Source organism: Dermacentor variabilis, chromosome 1, assembly GCF_050947875.1.
Source record: "Dermacentor variabilis isolate Ectoservices chromosome 1, ASM5094787v1, whole genome shotgun sequence".
Lineage (NCBI taxonomy): Eukaryota > Metazoa > Arthropoda > Arachnida > Ixodida > Ixodidae > Dermacentor > Dermacentor variabilis.
The window spans coordinates 122763713-122785019 of NC_134568.1; the positions used below are offsets into that span (position 1 = coordinate 122763713).

General features: G+C 45.4%; 1 protein-coding gene across 1 annotated transcript; it reads left to right on the plus strand.

Moving 5' to 3' along the window:
- Window positions 1–3360: 3360 nt before the first annotated feature.
- On the plus strand, window positions 3361–12062 carry LOC142584146 (uncharacterized). Its single transcript, XM_075694320.1, has 4 exons — window positions 3361–3784; window positions 8605–8681; window positions 10342–10504; window positions 11754–12062. The coding sequence occupies exons 1-4, from the start codon at window positions 3670–3672 to the stop codon at window positions 11834–11836; spliced, it is 438 nt and encodes a 145-aa protein (XP_075550435.1). The 5' UTR covers window positions 3361–3669; the 3' UTR covers window positions 11837–12062.
- The last annotated feature ends 9245 nt before the right edge of the window (window positions 12063–21307 follow it).

Sequence of the window (21307 nt, forward strand, 5' to 3'; positions counted from 1 at the left end):
GATCGCACGGAAAATCGCGCCATATGTGTCGCGCTTTAGACGTGGCCAATCACTTAGCGACTCAGATATTGCGGCCGGCGATGGCGAGGACGAACCTCAACAAAACCCTCACATCGGCCACAATCAATGGTAAGGCACGACGAATTGGCGTTGAACGCTGTGGCAGCGCAGTCAAGCTGATAGTGTGGGAAATATCCCGATGGACACGACAAAAACTGCAGTTGCAGCGATACGGAGAGCGTCCCACTACGAGTACAACAGCTAGAACAAGCAACAACAGAGGAGAAGAGCACATGTGCGCCGCATGGCAGCCAACGAAAATTCGTGACGTAGCCACATGACGTAGCGTTTTCTTGGCTATTTACAATCCCGGTTGATGTCAATGTCGCGAGGTGCTCTGTTTTGCGGTTGGCTGGGCGCACATACTTTAATATTGATCTTAAATATGTTCTAAGCGATATTCGCCGCTGATATTTTATAGACGAAGTGTGTGTGACCAACTAAATCGATCTCACAAGTTATCTCGACTTCAAATTTTTGTGTCAGTGCTCCTTTAAGAAACCGCGCTTTTATGCATTGAAGCACAAAAGTTACTGGGACACCAATGCATTTGGATGGACACTTTCAAAATCAATATCTCGGAACTGGTGCTGTCCAGAGAATTGGTCCCAAGTGGATACGCCGTGCAAACTCAGCCGTTATAATTGTTAGATGGAAATCTGTGGCAGAAAGTACTTAATTAAAAGGTTCACGTAATATTAATTATTCAAATAAACCTTTTGATTTCTCATCGAAGTAATGGTTGCCTCATTTAGTAACTTAGATCAAGGGTTAGAATTGTGCTATCTACCATTGGCAATCTTTAAAAATTTTGGTGCATCTAAAGAAAACCCTCTGTAGTAGCTCATTGTACCATATCATAATCACCTGCCAGCTACTTTTGCTTGTATATTCCACTTCCCCTTACCCCAGTGATGAGTAGCAGGCTAGGGACACGCTCTCCAGGCTGACCTCTCCTCCTTTCTCTTCATTAAAACCTACTCCCCCTCCTATATGTCGCCACAAAGACGCTCTTTAACCCAAAGTTAGCTCAAAGCACCTTAGATCTATTAATAAATCCTTTTGGCATTGTTATGATCGACCTGTCGGGTGTGAAAAGCATTCAAACTGGCTTCCCCCATGTCAACATAATTGCCCTCTTCCCCGAGATGGCATCGCCCCTTTTTCACATGAGCTGACACAAAAAGGTAGACGAAGCAGGACAAACCAAAGGGCAAGAAGGCACCCCCCCCCCCCTGCCCCCCGCTCTCCACAAGCTGACAAAAGGGAAGACAAATCAAAGGACAAGAAGCTCCCCCTTCTCTCTACAAGCTGGCACAAAAGGGGAGATGAAGCAAGACAGACCAAAGGGCAAGAAGGCACCTCCCTGCTCTCCACAAGCTGATACAAGCTCCAAAACCAAAGGGCAAGAAGCCCCCCCCCCCCGCCCCTGTTCTCCACAAGCTGATCCAAAAGGGTAGACGAAGAAAGACAAACTGACGGGCAAGACGGCACCACCCCGGTCCACACAAGCTGACACAAAAAAGGGACGGCGAAAGCAGTACTACTTCCACTGCCACGGGTTATTTAAGGCTGTGCTGGCCCACATGTTAATAAAAACCGCTCGAGACTCAGATGAGGGTCACATCCATGTGCCAAAGAAGTGAATACAACCTTTCTTCTTTTTTTTTTCATCATCATCATTATGCCCGGCTACGTCGTTATTTCCCGATTCTTGCGGTGAAGACCCACCTCACCCAATTGAGATTATGTCAGTATCACTGGATCATAATCGCCTGCCACCTACCTTTCCCTGTATCTGTCACTTCCCCTTACTTCAGTGAGGAATGGCAGGCTAGAGACACGCTCTCCAGGCCGACCACTCCTCCTTTCTCTTCATTCCTCCTAGATATTACTACAAAGGCGCCATATCCCTGAGTTGGATCAAAACACATTAGATCTATGGATAAATGCTTAGAGTTGGCATCACTGGATCGTTCCGCTGAAGATTCAACATGTACACCTGTGAGCAAAAGTATACGGACCAGGGATTACGCAATAAAACTAATTTTCTCCCGTGTCTTTGAATGCAACAATTGAAAGTAAAGATTGCAGTCCAAACTTGGCATTATGAATTTTCTAGTGCACTCGTTAGTTTCCGTTTATGCGTGTTAATTACGAGGAAATTCTGTTTTACCGGCGACCCTGTGGTCCGTATACTTTCGCTCACGGGTGTACGTCGGACTGTGCCGCTGCACTGCTATTCGTCAGACGCAGTGCCGCTGGGAAGATTTCCACCAATAGCGAACGACAGAAGTGAGTTGTGGCGCTTCTAGACCGGTTTTTGTGGAACCTGTGGCTGGAATATTAAACAATCCGCATCATATAAAACGTAGTCTCACGAGTCGCATAGTTAAATCTGGTTGATGTTCAGCATCGCTCTACGCCGTCATGCATTCACACGTTGTCAATGGCAGGTAAAGAAAGCAGCGGCAAGTGTCCCTCAAATGTCGTATGTATGCATGCGCGAGCGAATCGGCTCGTCTATAGTTCCCATGCCCTCTCTTATCCTTAGTAGCCATGTCCCCGCTTTCAATTTCCTCGGAGGCTTCTTTATTACAAAAACTCGCCTTGCTGGGGGAGCTTTTTGAGAGTCGTATGCCTGTGAAGGGATCCGTTGGTCCATTTAGCCTTTCCTGGTAGATCTCCATAGTCGCACGTATCCATCCATAAGGTAGAGGGTAAGAACGTTGGCGAGGAGCTACTTTTCCCACAATGCCAGTGAAATCTTTCTCATTATCCCCTTTTCGAACGAGTAATTTGTGCGGTAAGCTGTCTTTTTCGTTCCAACACTTGGGCGATTTTGGCTGTTTGTGCATGCGTTGCTTGACATCGGTGCGCTCATTACAGCTTCAGCTCCTCTTTGTATTGGTGGAATTCATGGGATAACTATGGAGGGATACGTGGCAAGCGCATCACGCTTATTTGGAAGGCTCTCCTGCTTTCTGACTTGTATATGGTTCTCACTAAAGTCAGATGCGAAGAGCACAATGTGGCGAAGACAGTAATAAGTTAGCGCACCCTTGGCCATCTGCCATGTCATGCTGAACGCTCTGGCTCTTATCAAACACCGAGGTTAAGTAGCATTTGGCTTTGCCAGTCCTTGGCAGAGGAAACACTAGGAAATAAGGAACGCCGTGCTTAAGTCTCGCCCGTTCTTCTACGTTGTAGTTCTAAGTGCCCATGGCAGAAAATGCCGCCCACCACTCCATCCTTTAACAAGCACTGCTTTGTTTTCGCGCTTTCCTTTCACCTAGTTTACATTGTGACCATGTTTGTCTGCTTGTCATTTTTTTTAATCTCGTGAATACACCTATTTGTTAAGATCCGTAGTGTAAAATTTTAAGCGTGCAGCTCTAAGACCATCGAACGGTGCACGAGTGAGGGCTTCAAGGCAAGCCCACTGTGCTCAAGTTATCCGGCAACAGCCTGGAAAATAACAGTGCACGAAGTCCACACGGCGCGCATGGAGTGCGTGCCACGATGAAAGGGCTCGTGCTTGTGTAAAAGGCTCGACTGTGTGCATGCTCGTAAAGGCGGCACGATTCGGCATACTTACATTAGTGCTGCATGCAGGGGCTGTTGAAAGAGACGTTGGAGAAGCACCCCCAAGAGCAAATGAAAGGGCAGCGAGAGTCAGTGACCAGCTTTCTGTCATCACTACGCTTGGAAAGTGTGTCTGCCTGTGCGTACAGTATTATTTCTTATTTTTGAATCGAATTAAGCGATTTCATATTTTTGTTGTCGGGCTGATACTTGCAAGCAAATATGCAGCCTTAGAACAGAGAGATGACATAGAGGTAATGTATGAAACCGTAACTAGGCTGGCTTCACAGGCAGCAATTGAAGTGGGAGGCAAGGCACCAAAGCAACCAGTAGGCAAGCTCTCGCAAGTAACAAAGGACTTAATAAAGAAACAACAAAGAATGTAAGTGTCAAACTCAAGAGCTCGGATAGAATTAGCGGAACTGTCAAAACTGATAAACAAGGCGAAAATAAGTGATATTCGAAACTGTAACGTGAGAAAGACTGAAAAAGCCGCAAAAAATGGACACAGCCTGAAATTAGTGAGAAGGAAACTTGGCATAGGACAAACCAAGATGTATGTACTGAAAGATAAGGAGGGTAATATCTTCAGCAATACCGAAGGTATAGTAAAAGCAGCGGAAGAATCCTATACTGACCTGTACAGTACGCCGAGGAGCCACGACACCTCCATTCGAAGCAGTAATGAACAGGCTGCACGGACTCCTCCCATAACTAGCAATGAGGTCAGAAAGGCCTTGCAAGACATGAAACGAGGAAGAGCGGCAGGAGAAAATGGAATAACAGTCGATTTAATAAAAGGTGGAGGCGATATACTGCTTGGAAAGCTGGCAGCTCTATATACGAAGTGTCTATCAACTGCAAGGGTCTCAGAAATCTGGAAGAAAGCAAACGTTATACTTATCCACGAAAAGGGAGACGTTAAAGAATTGAAAAATTATAGGCCCATTAGCTTACTCCCAATATTATATAAAGTATTCACCAAAATAATCGCCAATAGAATAAGGGGAACACTGGACTAGTCAACCAAGGGAACAGGCTGGCTTCAGGAAGGGATACTCTATAATGGATCACATCCATGTCATCGATCAGGTAATCGAGAAATCCGCAGAGTACAATAAACCTCTATATATGGCTTTCATAGATTACGAAAAGGCATTTCATTCAGTAGAGATACCAGCAGTCGTAGAGGCATTACATAATCAAGGAGTACAGACTGCTTACGTAAATACCTTGGAAAATATCTAGAGAGATTCCACAGCTACCTTAACTGTGCACTAGAAAAGCAAGAAGATAACTATAAAGAAAGGGGTCAGATAGGGAGACACAATTTCTCCAATGCTATTCACTGCTTGCTTGGAAAAAGTATTCAGGCTAATAAACTGGGAAGGCTTAGGAGTAAGGACCCACGGCGAATATTTCGGCAACCTTTGGTTTGCCAATGACATTGTTCTAAGTAACACTGCGGACGAGTTACAACAAATGATTGAGGACCTTAACAGAGAGAGTATTAGAGTGGGGTTGAAGAGTAATATGCAGAAAACAAATGTAATTATGAATAAATTGCCAAGAGAACAAGAGTTTAGGATCGCCAGTCAGCCTCTAGAGTTTGTGAAGGAGTACGTTTACCTAGGTCAACTAATCACAGGGAACCCTAATCATGAGAAGGAAATTCATAGAATAAAAATGACTTGGATCGTATACGGCAGACATTGTCAGCTCCTGACTGGAAGCTTACCATTATCATTGAAAAGGAAGGTGTACAATCGGTGCATTTTACCAGTGCTGACACATGGGGCAGAGACTTGGAGATTGACAAAGAAGCTTGGAGACCAAGTTAAGGAACGCGCAAAGAGCGATAGAACGAAGAATGCTAGTCATAATGTTAAGAGACAGAAATAAAGCGGTTTGGATCAGAGATCAAACGGGTATAGCCGATGTTCTAATTGACATTAAGAGGAAAAATCTCGGTGCCCTTCCACTGTGGAGGATGACCAGCGAAGCTGTGTATGTGGGCCCCTTAATGGCGAACTGCATCTCCGCCGCGGGTCGGCCTGGCATTTCGCTATCTTCGGCATCAGCCCAGGTATGGGGATTGCTTAACGTCTGCTTCACCTCCGCCGCGGGTCGGTCCGGCATTGTATTGCCTTCGGGATCGGCCCACGTATGGGGAGTGCTTAACGCCTGCTTTATCTCCGACGCTGGTCGGGCCGATATTGCACTATCTTCGGGATCGGCCCACGTATGGGGAGTGCTTAACGCCTGCTTCACCTCCGCCGCGGGTCGGGCCGGTATTGCACCATCTTCGGGATCGGCCCACATATGGGGAGTGCTTAACGCCTGCTTCACCTCCACCGCGGGTAGGCCCGGCATTGCACTATCTCCGGGATCGGCCCATGTATGGGGATATTTTTGCTTACCACGCCAACGACACGAAAATTTCCTTGGACAATAGAGGTATACAGCTTCGCTGTGAAAGTGGAGCTGGGCGGGTCATGTAATGCGCAGGTTAGATAACCGTTGGACCATTAGGGTTACAGAGTGATTACCAAGAGAAGGGAAACGCCGTCGAGGACGGCAGAAGACTATAGGTGGAGCGATGAAATTAGGAAATTCGCGGGCGCAAGTTGGAATCGGTTGGCGCAGGACAGGGGTAATTGGAGATCACAAGGAGAGGCCTTCGTCCTGCAGTGGACATAAAATAGGCTGCTGCTGCTGCTGCTGCTGCTGCTGATATTTTTGTCGCGTAAGTACTGACACCAGCAATCTAGTAAGTCTGTTTATCTAACCGGATGAGTATATGTTGTGTGCATTAGCGGCAGGGGAAAAAATCCAGTCTGTGTGGAGTTGAATTCCACACATGTACAGGGCGGACTGAAGTTCCGTGTTAAATTCCTTATGATGGTGTGCTATAGACCCTTTTCGCAAAGGAGTACCTCCAGAAGAACCAGATGGCGCTTTAGGCGGCGCGCCATGGCGCGCCGCACATTGCCTCAGCGAAAGAGCACGAATACGAAACCATTACAGCTTCTGCCGTGCGATCAGCTTTCGGAAATGCAACTGGGTGTTCACTAACGGACTGTTCTCGTTCATGCTGCAAAATCTGGAACGGCAGAGGGAAGACGTGCGCAGTAGTAGGCTACCAAAATAGTTTCTAATATATTAATGGATAGAACTAATATGTGTGACCAAGTCCACGGATCGCTGCTACATAAGGACTGGTTCTTCGCGATGCACGGCTTTTCTCGAGGATAAAAAAGTTCACTCATCCGCCAGCGTTCTATCGCTAGCGTCCAGAAAAAGGAACTCCAACACCGGAACGTCAGCAAGAGTTGAGTATACCGCTTGTCACACAATGACAGAGGGAGTAGCGCCAATGCTTGGCATTGTAAATTTCTAGCACGTTATCTACACGCATCCTCCGCAACTTGCACGCAAACTTTAGCCCACTATATCGCCAACTTATCAAGGAGAAATAAATGGGCGCATACTTAAATCAATGGCGCGAAGTGTGGGCGACAGCCACTACACCAACAATACACGAATGTTAGGAGCTGAACGTGAGGGTCCACAGTGTAAGCGAGTGACTAGCGATAATACGTCTTTGCTACAAGCTATTACAAAGTACAGAACATCGAAATTACATGCCCTTGTACGCAGCAAGAAGAAATCTATCGCAAGTGAGTACACCCGCGAGCGATTGGGCAGAAAATCAGATAGTGACCACGCCGAGGAATTTTAGTGAGTCAGAAACATGACAAGCCGCTGCTTCAAAGGGTTAGTCAAAGAACGGAGACCAAAACGCACGGATCCTGATCTAATCCACAAGCGGAAAGGTTGAACAGTTTGGGATACATTTCTAGCCCCGCTTCTATTGCAGCACCGTATACGCTGCTTGCGCCATTTGGACGAGGCGTAACGAGCTGCGAAATGCTTTCGCGTCCTCTGAAGCTGTGACCAAAGCTTCGTGTCATCCACGCAGTCACCGTCTACGATATCCGCCAAATCATATTTTTTTTTTTCTGCTAAGCCGCACCGGGTGCCGTGTGCATACAATGTAAACACGGAGGCAACGGAGGCAGCTGAGGTAAGCAATGGATGCGTCATCACGTGATCAGCCATGCCGGCACCGACTGGATCGCCGTGAAATGGGACCATGCTATATTATACCGTACTATATTACATACGTGCATACCGTACATGCTTTGTGGAAATCTGAACGGCGATGCAGGGAACGTATACGTGACAGGAAACGTAAGAATCGCTCGTTCAAAATGTACGTGCACGCATGCCTTGAAATTTAGTAATGGTATATACCAGAATATTTTTATTCTTGCACCCGCGTTTAGAACGAGGCCTGCGTTCTGCTTGCGCATACGCGAGCCGCTTGGGTAGCTGCGAAAGCCGTGCAGACTTTTGGTCCTTGGATATATATATATATATATATATATATATATACGCAAGCCGCTTGCGTCTCCTAATTACATCAGTGTCGACCCAAAGAACACGTATAGCAGGTACGGCTCTGCGCACGCGCCCACTGTTGGAAGTCACGTGATCTATGTTTTGGAACCGTGGTATAGTTGAAAGGGCAGCACGAAATTATCGGCTTTGGGACAAGCGCGTGCTCTTCCAGCTGCCAGCGTCACGCCTGCAGCTTTGTGACCGCGAATGGTCGTCAAGAGAACTATTTTCATGTATGTCTCTGGGCGCAGGATAACACGCTTGTTAATAAACGAAAGTTCACTGCAATTCCTACTGCCCACAAAACTACGAGTTTTACATCGTGTAATAGCCTATCTACTAGCTTAGATATAGCTGTGAACACTTCGACTTTCGAGCGAATCTGCGATTTATTTTACTTCCCTGTATCGATTCGCACGGTGACGCTGAGCCGTCTCATGCACGGACGCTAAAGCTATAAGCCACCGCGTTTCTTGTTTTCTTTTTGTTCTGCAGCCAACGACACAACGCAGTGCAGCTTCTGTAAGTCATACCTAGACTACGTCGAGAGGTGCCTGATGAACAGAAGTGCTGTAAGTATACTTCCGGTGCACCCATAACAGCTCCGATGCCTCTTCATTGCTTATACGACTTCTGTGTGTCAGGTTTACCAGATTCCGTGACTAATTGGCGCAACGTGCGGAAGGAGGTAGACTTGTATACAACGGGGTGAAATCTTAGTAGACGCGTTCCATATACCTTAGTTCAACAGACGATCAGCTGCATTTATAGCATGTTCCAATTCGTTGCGCAACCTATAGTTTGGAGTCGTTTTTTGATTGTCGTTCTTTATTAGCATTACCCGCCGTGGTTGCTCAGTGGCTATGGTGTTGGGCTGCTGAGCACGAGGTCGCGGGATCGAATCCCGGCCACGGCGGCCGCATTTCGATGGGGGCGAAAACACCCGTGTGCTTAGATTTAGGTGCACGTTAAAGAACCCCAGGTGGTCAAAATTTCCGGAGTCCTCCACTACGGCGTGCCTCATAATCAGAAAGTGGTTTTGGCACGTAAAACCCCAAAATATTATTATTATTATTAGCATGCAGAATTATGAGTTTCTACTTAGACAAGGAGAAAATCAGTGAAACCCGCGTGCTTTCAGTCGGTCTCGCATGTTGGTTTTCGGCCAGTGCATATATGTCGCTGCGAGGCCAAAGCGCGACGTCACGAAGATGCGGCTGCACTGCCATCACATTAAATGCTGGTGAAATAAATATGAAAACTCCTCTGGCGTAAATTTTCTCAGAATGTAAGATTAATGTGCTTGGCAAAGATCTTGAAAACTATTTGGCAGTCATTATCGTTTAAAGTGGCGAGAAACGAAGAGACATGTCAACTACTGTTTTTCTCTTCTTTCTCTCTGCTCCGTTTGCCCGAACGTTGCGCCGCCATGTTTCTTTGTTTATTAACACTCAGCTTGAAATCGTACGCGGCGTACACAGGTACGCACACATTGCAGGCGCGCGCCTTCGTATGTCTGCGCGTGTGCGTGTGTGTGAGGAGACTGTTCGCGCACATCTCTTTGCCGACATACACTGCGTTTCATACATCAGATGCAACGCCGTGGAAGCTACGCAAGAAGTACGGTCACCAAAATGTATCACTCCGCGCGTTCCGTCTATGCTTCGCTGCTCGCCAGCGGCGTTTGCTCGCGCGAGCATGCACGTGTATATGCACCATAACGGGAGGCCGCCGCGAAGGGCCGAAACAAATGAGAGAGAGAGAGAGCGCACAAAAAAAGATAACGAGAAGCAAATTGATCTAAAGTAACGTTTAGCAGCCGTATAAGTACATGGCTTATTCCCCATCTTTCATCTCCCCATCCCTCTCCCACGTGTAGGGTAGCAAACCGGTTAAGCTAAACTGGTTAACCTCCCTGCCTTTCCTTCTCCACCTTTTCCTTCCTTCCTTCCTTCTAAGAATTAATTATTTTTTTTCATTTAGAATTGAGCCTATATAAACATTTTTGCAAAAATCGGCCAGAAAACACTGTACAATTCCTAAGCGCGAACGCAACCACTGCCAGAAGTCTCTAGCCACCACAGCGTTGCAATCGATGTATGAAATGTGGTATACGTGTAGAAACAAGCGAGTTCGGTACAGGATAAGTCGGGAGCCTTCTTTACGCTTCCGCGAAAGGGAGAACGCGGTCCAAGCTTGCACGGGCAATAAATCACATCGTATCGTTCCCAGGCGCAGGTAATGTACCGGGTGAGCGTGGTGTGCGAGTTTTTCTACAGCACCATAGAAGAACCCTGCCGCCTGGCCGTGGACAAAAACGCTAACATCATCTATGCCGGCCTCAAGTATCACAGTGACCCTGCCCTGCTTTGTGGCGTTATGACGCTCTGCCCGCGTAAGTCATCTGCAGTATACATAAGGTAGTTGACAAAGCGACGGCCTGTATAAGCATACCGTATACGAAGTTGGCGTTACCACGTCCTGAATAAATGGACGTTGTTTCTGACCAAATGACCCGTCGCGGTCTTATATATAGTGGCTATGGCGCTGCGCTGCTTAGCTCTAGGTCGCGGGTTCGATCCTGACAGCGGGGGCCGCATTTCGATGGGAGCGAAATGCAAAAACGCTCGCGTACTCAGAGTTAGGTTCACGTTAAGGAATCCCAGCTGGTCAAAATTAATCCGGAGGTACCACGGCATGCCTCATGATCAGATTGCGGTTTTAACACGTAAAACCCCGGATTATATTTTTAAAATTTTTACCACTTTGAAAACGTGAAGCAAGATAATGTTGACAGTTTTCATTAAAACGCGCTAAAGACGAGGACGAAAGGAATACACATAACAGGACTGGCCCTACTTTTCGTGTGTATGACGATCAGTGCATGATGTATACGTGATGCGCAGTGCATAAAAAAAAAAAAAAAAAGTAGCGCCAGTCCTTTCGTACGTGTTCCTTTTGTCCTCGTCTTTAGCGCATTTTTATGAAAACTGTCAAGATGAAGTAACTCGCCCAAACCAAGGCATTCTTGTGACAAAAGTTATGTTTTACAGCGACAGCGATTGTTTTACAGAGGCTTACAATGTCATGTGAGCACCATTATTTACGACATGCCGCACCACCTGCAGCGCATAGGGACGTAATTTTTTTTTCAACATTTCTGGGCTCTCTTCAGAGCTCAGAAAAGACTCGCGTTAAAGGTAATGAAATGGAAACAACTGCATTTGGTGTACGTTTCTGAGAAACCTTACGAATGCGCAACTTATGCGCTAAAAGTAATGTTTTTTTTTTCAATTAAACGTAACTAATTTACCAACTAATAGCACTTCAAAAAACAGTGTGTGTAACTCAAGACGAATACGAATTATATATGCCATGTGTCCGTCTTATCTAAGGTGTGCCACCCTATTTTTGAAGTTTGGTTCTGGTTACGTGAAGCACCTGGTAGATTGTGCGTGAATTTGTATTCTGAAAACTTTGTTTTCTTTAGGAAGAACTTGTTAGTTAGGTTTCAAATTGCGTATTTCACTATTGTATAGTTGTTTTTTGAGGCGAAATGGGTGCTTATGGACAACGCCTGATGGTGTATCTGTCAGTTATAATTTTTTTTCGCGCTGACGCTGTCTCGCTGCTTTCTATTTCAGAGACATCGACTGCACGTAGGCAAAAACTTTCTGGAGAGCCTTCGTCGAAAGGTTGTGACTTCAACCCAGCGATTGAACCATAGCTTGTTAGATGTCCCAGTGCTATATACGATGAGACGAATCGAAAACTCCTTTACAAAAGATGATGAAACTATTCATCGCTAATCGCATAAATCACGTTCCAATCACACGCTCCAGAGGCGTGCAATTGATTTGGAAATCCAATGAATGCAGAGGATCGAGGATACTCGGTGTCATAATTTTATACGGCGTATAGTCGCATACATAATAAAACGAGTTATCCAACTATCGATGACTCTTTTTTCCCCCTACTTGATTTGCTCACGAAGCGAGGTGGAAAATGCAGGGGTATCTGCCTACCTGTCGTTATGAGATAAAGAACACTTGGCAGATTTGTGTTGATACATATTTGTGACTGACACAAAACACACTGTGCGGACGAAAGGAACTGACGTGCAGATGTAGACTCCGAACTGAAAGTTTAATCAAAGCGCCGCGCCATTTTTTTTCTTTTTAATTCCACTCGTTTTTTTTTTGCGAACTTCAGGCACTTTGAGCTTATCTATCTATATAGCCTCCTACGTCGGTGAGGCTCGCGGTGCCTACCAACTTGATCCGCTGGGTATACGCTGAGGTTTGCGTTGCTGGAGTGGTCGCAGTATTGTCGTCGTTCGAGCTCCGGGGTTAATTACCCGAGGTACTTAAAGGGTAATTGAAAGTGTATGTAGATAGACAATCAGAAGAATCAGAAAGAAAGTGAGGGAGAGACAGCGAATTGGATGCAAAGAATGGAAACGAAAAAGACCATGGAGATTTACAAGATTGACAAGACAGAAATTAAAAGGGACGACCTATACAATAACACGAAGGGAAGTGCCTTGCTATTTGAAGTTCGAGCTGGTTGCCTAAGGACAAAAACATCTCGCAACTATTCGTAATTAGATGAGGCATGTGTATGCTGCAGGAAAAATCCGGAGACCACTGAGCACATCCTTATGGAATACGAAGGTATTCACCCTGCGAGACCAGTACGCCGCGTACATCTTCCAAAAACGCTTGTATTTAATGTGGACGGAAGCATCAACCGGTCAGCAGTGGAGATAACCAAGACACGGTCAGAGTACTGGCGGTAAAAAAAAAAAAGCAAAGATGAGATTGAGACGACCAGATCATGTACCGGCATATAGGTAGTGGTACAAGGTAGATAGAGGCTTTGAGAAAAAAAAAAAAAAAACTCAGCGCCATTCCACTCTGTGAAGTAGGATGACCAGCGAAGCTGTGTATGTGGGCCCCTTAATGGCGAACTGCAATCTCCGCCGCGGGTCGGCCTGGCATTTCACTATCTTCGGCATCAGCCCAGGTATGGGGAGTGCTTAACGCCTGCGTCACCTACGCCGCGGGTATTGCACTATCTTCGTGATCAGCCCACGTATGGGGAGGGCTTACCTCCGCCGCGGGTCGGCCCGGCATTCCACTATCTTCGGGATCGGCCCTCGTAGTGATGTTTTATTCTAGTAGGGCCGCATCGGTCACGGTGCGTACTCGACGGCACGAACCGTCGCAGGTGGCGCCTGACGCGGACGCCGGAGGAGAAGGCTCCAGTTTTGTGTCGACACACGGACACGATCCTGGGGGAACTAGCCTTTAACAACGTCGCAAAAAAAAAAAAAAAAGTTGAGGAGATGTATACAAAAATGCTAGGATGAAAAGCACGTAGAGCGCACCTGAATAAATCAAGCAGGTTAGATGACTATTTGTCACCGCCCGTTTCAAAGGGGATAATAATAATAATAATAATAATAATAATAATAATAATAATAATAATAATAATAATAATAATAATAATAATAATAATAATAATAATAATAATAATAATAATAATAATCCGGAATGTCGACTGCGGAGCACCGGGTGGCTGCTGCTTTCGTACGAACAGCGATTCAAAAGCAAGTTTTCCACCCCGTGCACGCCAAAAGGCTCCTGACGCTCACAAAGAAAGCCTTGGAAGACCGTAGCTTCGCCGAGAACTGCGTCAACTCGGACATCGCGTTCTTCAGTGGTTAGCTTGAGCAGCTGGAGGATGGCATTCTGCTGGATACTGTGCATTTTTTAAAATGCAAATTAAGGCAAGGTCACTCGATTCCGGAGTGTGCAAACAAGGCAAGGTCATCACAGTGACAGGTAGCATACCCAGCGATTGGAAGGTGGGGAAGGTCGTTCCGGTCTTCAAATCAGGTAACAAAGAATCGCCCCTTAATTATCGCCCCATCTCTTTAACAAGTGTGCCATGCAAAATCATGGAACATGTAATCTATTCTTGCATAATGAACTTTCTCGACTCTATTAATTTCTTTCATCCTTCTCAACACGGCTTCCGTAAAAACCTATCTTGTGAAACGCAATTAGCTATTTTTGTCCATGACCTGCACATGGCCCTTGATTCTAACCTTCAAACTGACTCAATCTTCCTAGATTTCGCGAAAGCCTTCGACAAGGTTCCCCACGAGCGCTTGCTACTAAAACTTTCTTGGTTAAATTTGCATCATAACATACTGCAGTGGATAAAAGAATTTCTGGCAAACCGTACCCAATTTGTTCACGTTAATAATCAAACCTCTAGGTCTCTTGCAGTAACATCAGGCGTCCCACAAGGATCAGTTCTTGGTCCCCTTCTATTTTTAATATATATTAACGACCTACCAACACAGGTCTCCTGTAACATTCGCATCTTTGCCGATGACTGTGTTATCTATCGCACAATCAGTAACCCCTCTGATCAACTAACTCTTCAAAGAGATTTAACTTGCGTCCAGGACTGGTGTAACCAATGGCTCATGGAACTAAACCCCGATAAATGCAAACTCATGTCATTTCATCGAAAACGTAATCCTCTCCTGTTCCCTTATACAATTTCGCACGTCACGATAGCATTAACACAGTCTTACAAATACCTAGGCGTAACGTTGTCTAACGATCTAACCTGGAACGCGCATGTCACTAGAGTGATATCATCTGCTAACAGAAGCCTTGGTTTCCTAAAACGTCATCTACGTCTAGCGCCACCAAACCTAAGATTGCTTGCATACAAGTCACTCGTACGCTCTAAGCTGGAATATGCCTCTGCCATCTGGAGCCCTAACCAAAAATATCTAACAAACTGTCTAGAATCAGTGCAGAATCGTGCCACAAGATTCATCCATTCATGCTATTCATATAATGTCAGTATATCATCGTTAAAAGCAGAATCCGGCTTAACAAGCCTGACTTGTCGGCGTCGTATCGCTACTATGTACTTATTTCATAGGTTTTTTTACAGCTCACTTCATCATCCACCCTACATCAGCCCTCCTGCACGCATTTCTCTCCGCATTGGTCATCCCTTTCAAGTCGCCCGTCCACGTACGCACACTACCACGTTTGCCACATCATTCTTCCCACGTTCAGCCTCGGACTGGAACGGCCTTCCACACGACATCGCCGCAATCACCTGCCCATCGACGTTTTTGAACTGTATAATTAACATATTTACCAGCGAGCAAACTTGTACCTAAACATCTTTCCCTTGTGTATATAATTTATTTTAATAGCTACCCACCCCTTATGTAATACCCCCAATCCTGGGGGCCTTTAAGGTAATAAAGTGAAGTGAAGTGAAGTCACATCAGAAGGAAGAGCCTAGATTAATAGAACCTGCTATCCACAAGATTTTAAAATATAATAATATTCACTTTTTTTTATTTCTGCACGGGCGGAGCACCTGCTGTTCTGGATGTTATGTTTTGCGTGCTGAGTTCTTAGACAACGTCCACACACACCGACACGCGCCACAGGCAATGCTGCGCGTGCTCGCGTTGCATGTTGTTTTTTGGCTACGTGCGCAAAACGCTCATGTATTATTGTACCCTGATTCAACTAAGGCTAAGGAGCGGGGATGTATGTGTAAACCCCTTACTTAGATGCATGTGGTGCCCCTTCGTCAGTTTTTCGCCGCCACCAGCTTAGCTAGGAAACGTACTTGCGTCGAGCGCCATACCAGTCTGTTAAACGACGAGAGACGGTGTTACAGCTGCGTTTGCAGTCGCGCTGTTACAATCCGCCTTGGCGCCCCGGAATCTCGGCAACGTCAGTTAGTTTTTATTACAAAGAGATACAGAGAGAGAGAGAAACACATTCTACTGCATTCATCAGACAGGATAAATAAGATGCTTAAGTTTTCTTGATATACGCAGAGCGAATAGTCACTTTTCGCATTTCTACCGCAGCGACTTGGCTCCTTCTAGACCGTTTGATATTCTTTGGGGCCATTCGAAATTTTTTAAACATCGAATACGAATCGAATATTTCGTTTTCGAACCAATGTATTTCATTTCAGATTTCGATATTCGATTTCTTTGAATACCCGTTTTTTAGTTATGGCTGAGTATGTGGCTACGCGTTATTATGGTTATTGTGTGCTGCCTGCCATGGAAATAGCACATATTTATAGCTCATTGGCCGCTTCAAGTAACCGTTGTGAACTATCCAGGAAACGGGATGACGCAGCTTTCACAGTTTGCTGTGAAAAAAAAAAATAACCAACACCAAGAGCAATTGAAAAGCGCCGGGCTACGCGAGCACGCAATGAGAGTGCGAGCAGACAAGTGAAAATGAGACATTCCAGGCGGTACGCAAAACAGACGACACAAGGCGCGAATCTCCCACCTAACGTCGCGGCAGAGCTCCATTCACAGTACACTGCCATCGGTCGCGCACACGAGTCCAATCAGCCCGGCTAGCACGGAACGCGCACCCTCAGCAGCGCCCAGAGAGTGGACGGTATAACGATTGAAAGATCGATGAATGGGGCGACGGTGTGAGGGCGGTGCGGTATTGCGTGTTATGCTGGAGGAGCTTTCGGATGCTGCGAAATAACGGTGTGGCTTCGATAGGCGTGGTAAAGTTTGCCGCTGGCCTGCCTGTCTTTACTGTATACCCGTGTCCCGGAAATAACAAAATTATTTTTGTCATTCGTGGTTAATTTATTATGTATCCGAATCGATCAGGCACCCCATTCGAGATTCGACGTGAATTTGCAGCACTCGAATTGACCACATTGACGAGACATTCCGTTAACGTTGATGTTGAACGAGGAAGCGTTGAGGCTCAGCCGCAGCATCGGGACGTGGAGGGGTGACCAGAAAGCCAATGCAGATAATGCATCGTGCAGCGAGTTCTACTTCGAAAGTTGTGTAACTCGTAGTGCAAACTCGTAAAACACAGCGCAACTGCCATCATTTAGTGGAGCGGAACTACTGAATCGACAGGCGAAGCAAGCATCGTCACTTTTGACAAAGCTTGTCTGGCAAATATAGCTACAATGCCACGGCTAAGCGAATGTATGCTCCAGGCACCCAGTGTAGTCATATGCGTACTTGTTTCCTGGTACGTGGCACATTTTTGTGCATCGCTATGCCCGGTGATTTTATTTTTACTTTTTCTCCACTGATCCGTACATGGACGAGAATACGTGCTTCGCGCGCTGTCTCACTGCACTAAAATTTATTGTGTATAGCGGCGCGAACTGGACATCACAAAACTCGAATTCTCTGTATAAACTGCAGCAAAGGTATGACAGCCTGATAAACTGTCGTTCGTCTTAATTAAATTACGGCGATCGGTATGCAGCGTTGGCTGCATTCAACGTTTTCCACGGATCTTTGGGTGATCCTCCTCTAGCAAGTTGTAGGCTAAGTTGCTATGCATGCGGCCTTTCTTGCAGTTCGTAACAAAATTCTATAAGCGTTGGATTGCCTGTTCCAAATTTATTGTGCTTGCTTCTGTCAGATGCGGACTTAGTATATAATGTCCTGCATACGAGTGTTTCTTTTACCTGCCTCATTTCTTCTCAGTCGGCGCTTTGCTTCTAATTAAAATACCAGGTTCACTAGACTATTTCCCTATTAAAACGCATATATTAAGAAAATAAGCTTATTTTGCCAATGTACACTTTAGGGGCAAGATTACTCTTGCTTTCTCCGCGAAATTGAATCAGGAGTGCAACGTGGTCGGCATAAGCATTATTCACTGCGCTATTCTGGTACACAATGAGCAAGAAAGAAACGGACACACGTTGCATACATGTGTGTCAGTTTCTTTTATTTTCTCCTTTGTGTAACAGTTTAGCGCAGGGAACACAACGATTTCATACCATCTAGCCCCAGTCGAATCCTTATTAAGCATTATGATGTTTTAGTTTAGTTTTTTTTTTGTGGTTCACTACGTAGTTTTCTCTGTTTTAGATTCCGTCGTTTCTAGTGAATATACAAAGTGATTCACTAGAAGCCATGGTACAGCCTCATCTAAAATAAAATTCGGAAATATCTGTTTAATCTTTATATTCTAGATCCTCTATTGGCTGCTGACGCTAGAAGCGCTGGTTGTAAATGGTGAAGACGATTGCGCAAACAGCCGCAAGAGAGAGAGAGAGAGAGAGAGAGAGAGAGAAAATTCATACTTTGCAAACCATCTCCCTTTTCAAGGATATCTCGTATCACTGGTCAATGTTGTAAATGGCAAATCGTCGCCAACGGGGACAAGAGCTAGCTAAGGACTTAAAGATTACACTTTCAGTAAAAATAAGAAAGGAATTTGACATCCACCTGACTGTAGCAGAACGCCACAAAGAGAAACCTATCGACGTGCTTCGTTGCATTCTGCTACAGTCATGTTGCTGGTAATTTTTTACTTACCCTAAACTTACTCCACCTTACGGATTTCTGCGGAATTTACTTGAATAATTCATTTGTTCAAGCTTCAAACAGTTGGAGTTGTCGATTGCTTCAGCCTTGTACCGCCTTTTCTCAGAGCGACCGCCCCGAAAATGCTTTGGTTCTTTGTTTAATCCCCGAAACAGGACTCATTTTACAGCGAAGCTGTCTATGGCTAGGATCCCGGAATTTCTTCGTGGCGTAACATCGACAGAAAGCAACGGTGGGCCGATCCCGGTGGAAGTGCAAGGCAGAGCAATGCCTTATACCCTGGCAAGGTAGACGCTACAAGCAGTGACTAATACGTGGCTTACAAAAGGCAGAGACTACAAGCACTCAGAAAAGTGGAGCGAACAAAACAGCATGCGTTTCAATAAAGAAGCACAAAACAAGCATCCGAACCAGATAATTGATGATAAGGTTCTCCTGATTACAATGTGAAGCACGTAGCGCTCCCCGCAGACGTGTATATAAAATAACCTGCCTAGCAATTGATTTCTATGTTCTTGCACCGCCGCCATAGGCGCTGCCAAATTACCATTACTTTTATTCCTACCATTGCTCTAAAATAACCTTTACTACCATTACTCTCAAGCCATAAAAAGTTGCAGTTGTGGTTTTCAACAGCTTCGCTAGACATCCGCTTTCGCAGGGTCGGGATGGGGAGACAATTTTTTCCTCGTATGCGATGTTCGCTCTACAGGGACACCGAAATGGGCCCCACTGTACCTTTACACTATCCATCATTTTTTATATTTTGCTTTAAAGGAGTGCTGACACAAAATATTTGTGTCCGCTGTTTTTCTCTTGTTATGTATTTAGATTTTTTTTTGCTTTTTAAAGTATAGCTCTCAACTTCATGATTACGGTACGATGCCTCAATTCCCCGAGAGCGGCCGCGAATAACAAATAATATCACCTGTTTATATCGCCATTTCAAAACGCGCCTCAATTAAGTCCAGCGTGGTTTCGGACTCGTGCCAGACGACTGTTTGCGTCTTGTATACAGCGCAGCAATACAAAACACAAAGATGAAGAAGGCCACGGGACAAGCACTGGCGAGACACACGGTGTCCGCTGCACTTTGCATGCGTTTTGAACAGCTACCACTAACAGGGAGAGTAATGATTTATTTGTTGCGCTCCGAGAAATTGAGTCTTCGTAGCGTAATTGCTAGGTCGACAACTACACAATAAAGAAATAAAAACAAGACGAAAGCTTTGTCTGCACCTTTTTAAGCTTGTTCTACATTGTGGATTTCCGCAGAACTTATTTGCACAATTTCAGTTAGCATCATCACAATTGTTTTACCGTTACCAGACAGTTTAGGGATATACGAGCCTGGCATACGTAGCGTAAAGACAATTGAGTGGCAGCGCCTGGCGGTGTGCAGGGACAGGTGCTTTCTATATTACAGCGTCATGTTGTAGCTTAAGCCGTAAAACGTGTTCAGGTTATGTGGACACAACGAAAATCAAGAATTTTACGTCATTACAATTGTTTGACAAAAATGATTGATCCCACAAGTCACTAAGCATTTTGGGCACATGGTGCGCGCAGCAATACGCGCACGTACACGCGGAAATATGAAGCGGTGACATGGAGGAACATCACGGACATACAGACGATATAGAACACTTTGGGCCACAAAACTTGTGATTCTGGCAAATAACAAATCGTGATTCATTAATCACAAATTATCTATTCGTAAAAAAAGGACGTGACATGACAGTAAGCGAATGCATTCTTATCCAAATTGAGAACAATTAATGCATAACAGACCATAAAGTTCTCTTCAGTAGTTCAGCAGTTCTCTACCTTATCGTGTACGCACACCAGATATAGAAGTAAGTAATGCTCCTAATATAGAGCACTATAACACATTGCGGGAACGATACATTTTCTAAGTTTGGACAAAAGTCTTTGCGTACAAGACAAAGGCGGATGCAATCATAAATCAAACGATTATTCCATAACATGTCTGAACGAAATAATGTACCTTTTATGTTTTTGTTGTCGTTGCCGTCGAAACGCATTGAACCGGCGAGACATTGCAATTACTGCATTGAGAAGAGTAGAGTAGAACTTCGGAGTAGAACTTAGGGAATCGGTTTTAACTATGACATGGTTACTTAAAAAGGCCAGTTTGTTGCGAGACCATCTCACAATTTCTGTTCCCGTGGGGCGCGCGTATAAAGTGCGTCGAACGTACACCTCTGTCCTGCACCGGCGTCAGTCTCCCCAGCTGTAGAGTGGTGCGTTTCTTGTGAGGAAATGCATTCAGATCGCGTGTTTGATGGCGACGCAGTAAATCAGCACGTAATGCTTACACATACACCTAGATGGAGAGGAGGTGGACAGCTCTCAAAGTGCTGTTGTTTCTTTAAGTATTGCTTATTCTGGCGGAAGAGGTGGCGATGTCAGCCTCAGTCGTCACATTTCAAATTCTTTCTAGTCACATTTTTGCCACGATACACTTTCTACAGAACAGTTCATCTGCACGTAATCCGAATAATTTTCGCATATATTTGTATGCACATATAACCCTCCACCTCTTACCCCCACTCCCTACCCCTGCTTGTGCAATACCCCTTACCAAGGTATTTAGGGACCAAATAAATAAAGTATAAGCTGTTAAGGGGCCACTTTTGCTTCCCTTTGAGGGAGCCTGCATCGGTGCAAGCAGCGGTTGTGACTCGACTACCCACACATGTGAGCCTTTCGCTACGTAGCGAAGCAGAACTCTGTTTGAACCTCCTCGCACAATATTGTGGGCCTTTGAGATAA

Coding starts and splice junctions, on each gene's coding strand:
- LOC142584146 (XM_075694320.1), top strand. CDS start 3,670: ATGCAGGGGCTGTTGAAAGAGACGTTGGAGAAGCACCCCCAAGAGCAA. Junction 3,785..8,604: donor CTTGGAAAGTGTGTCTGCCT/GTGCGTACAGTA, acceptor TTTGTTCTGCAG/CCAACGACACAACGCAGTGC. Junction 10,505..11,753: donor CGTTATGACGCTCTGCCCGC/GTAAGTCATCTG, acceptor TTTCTATTTCAG/AGACATCGACTGCACGTAGG.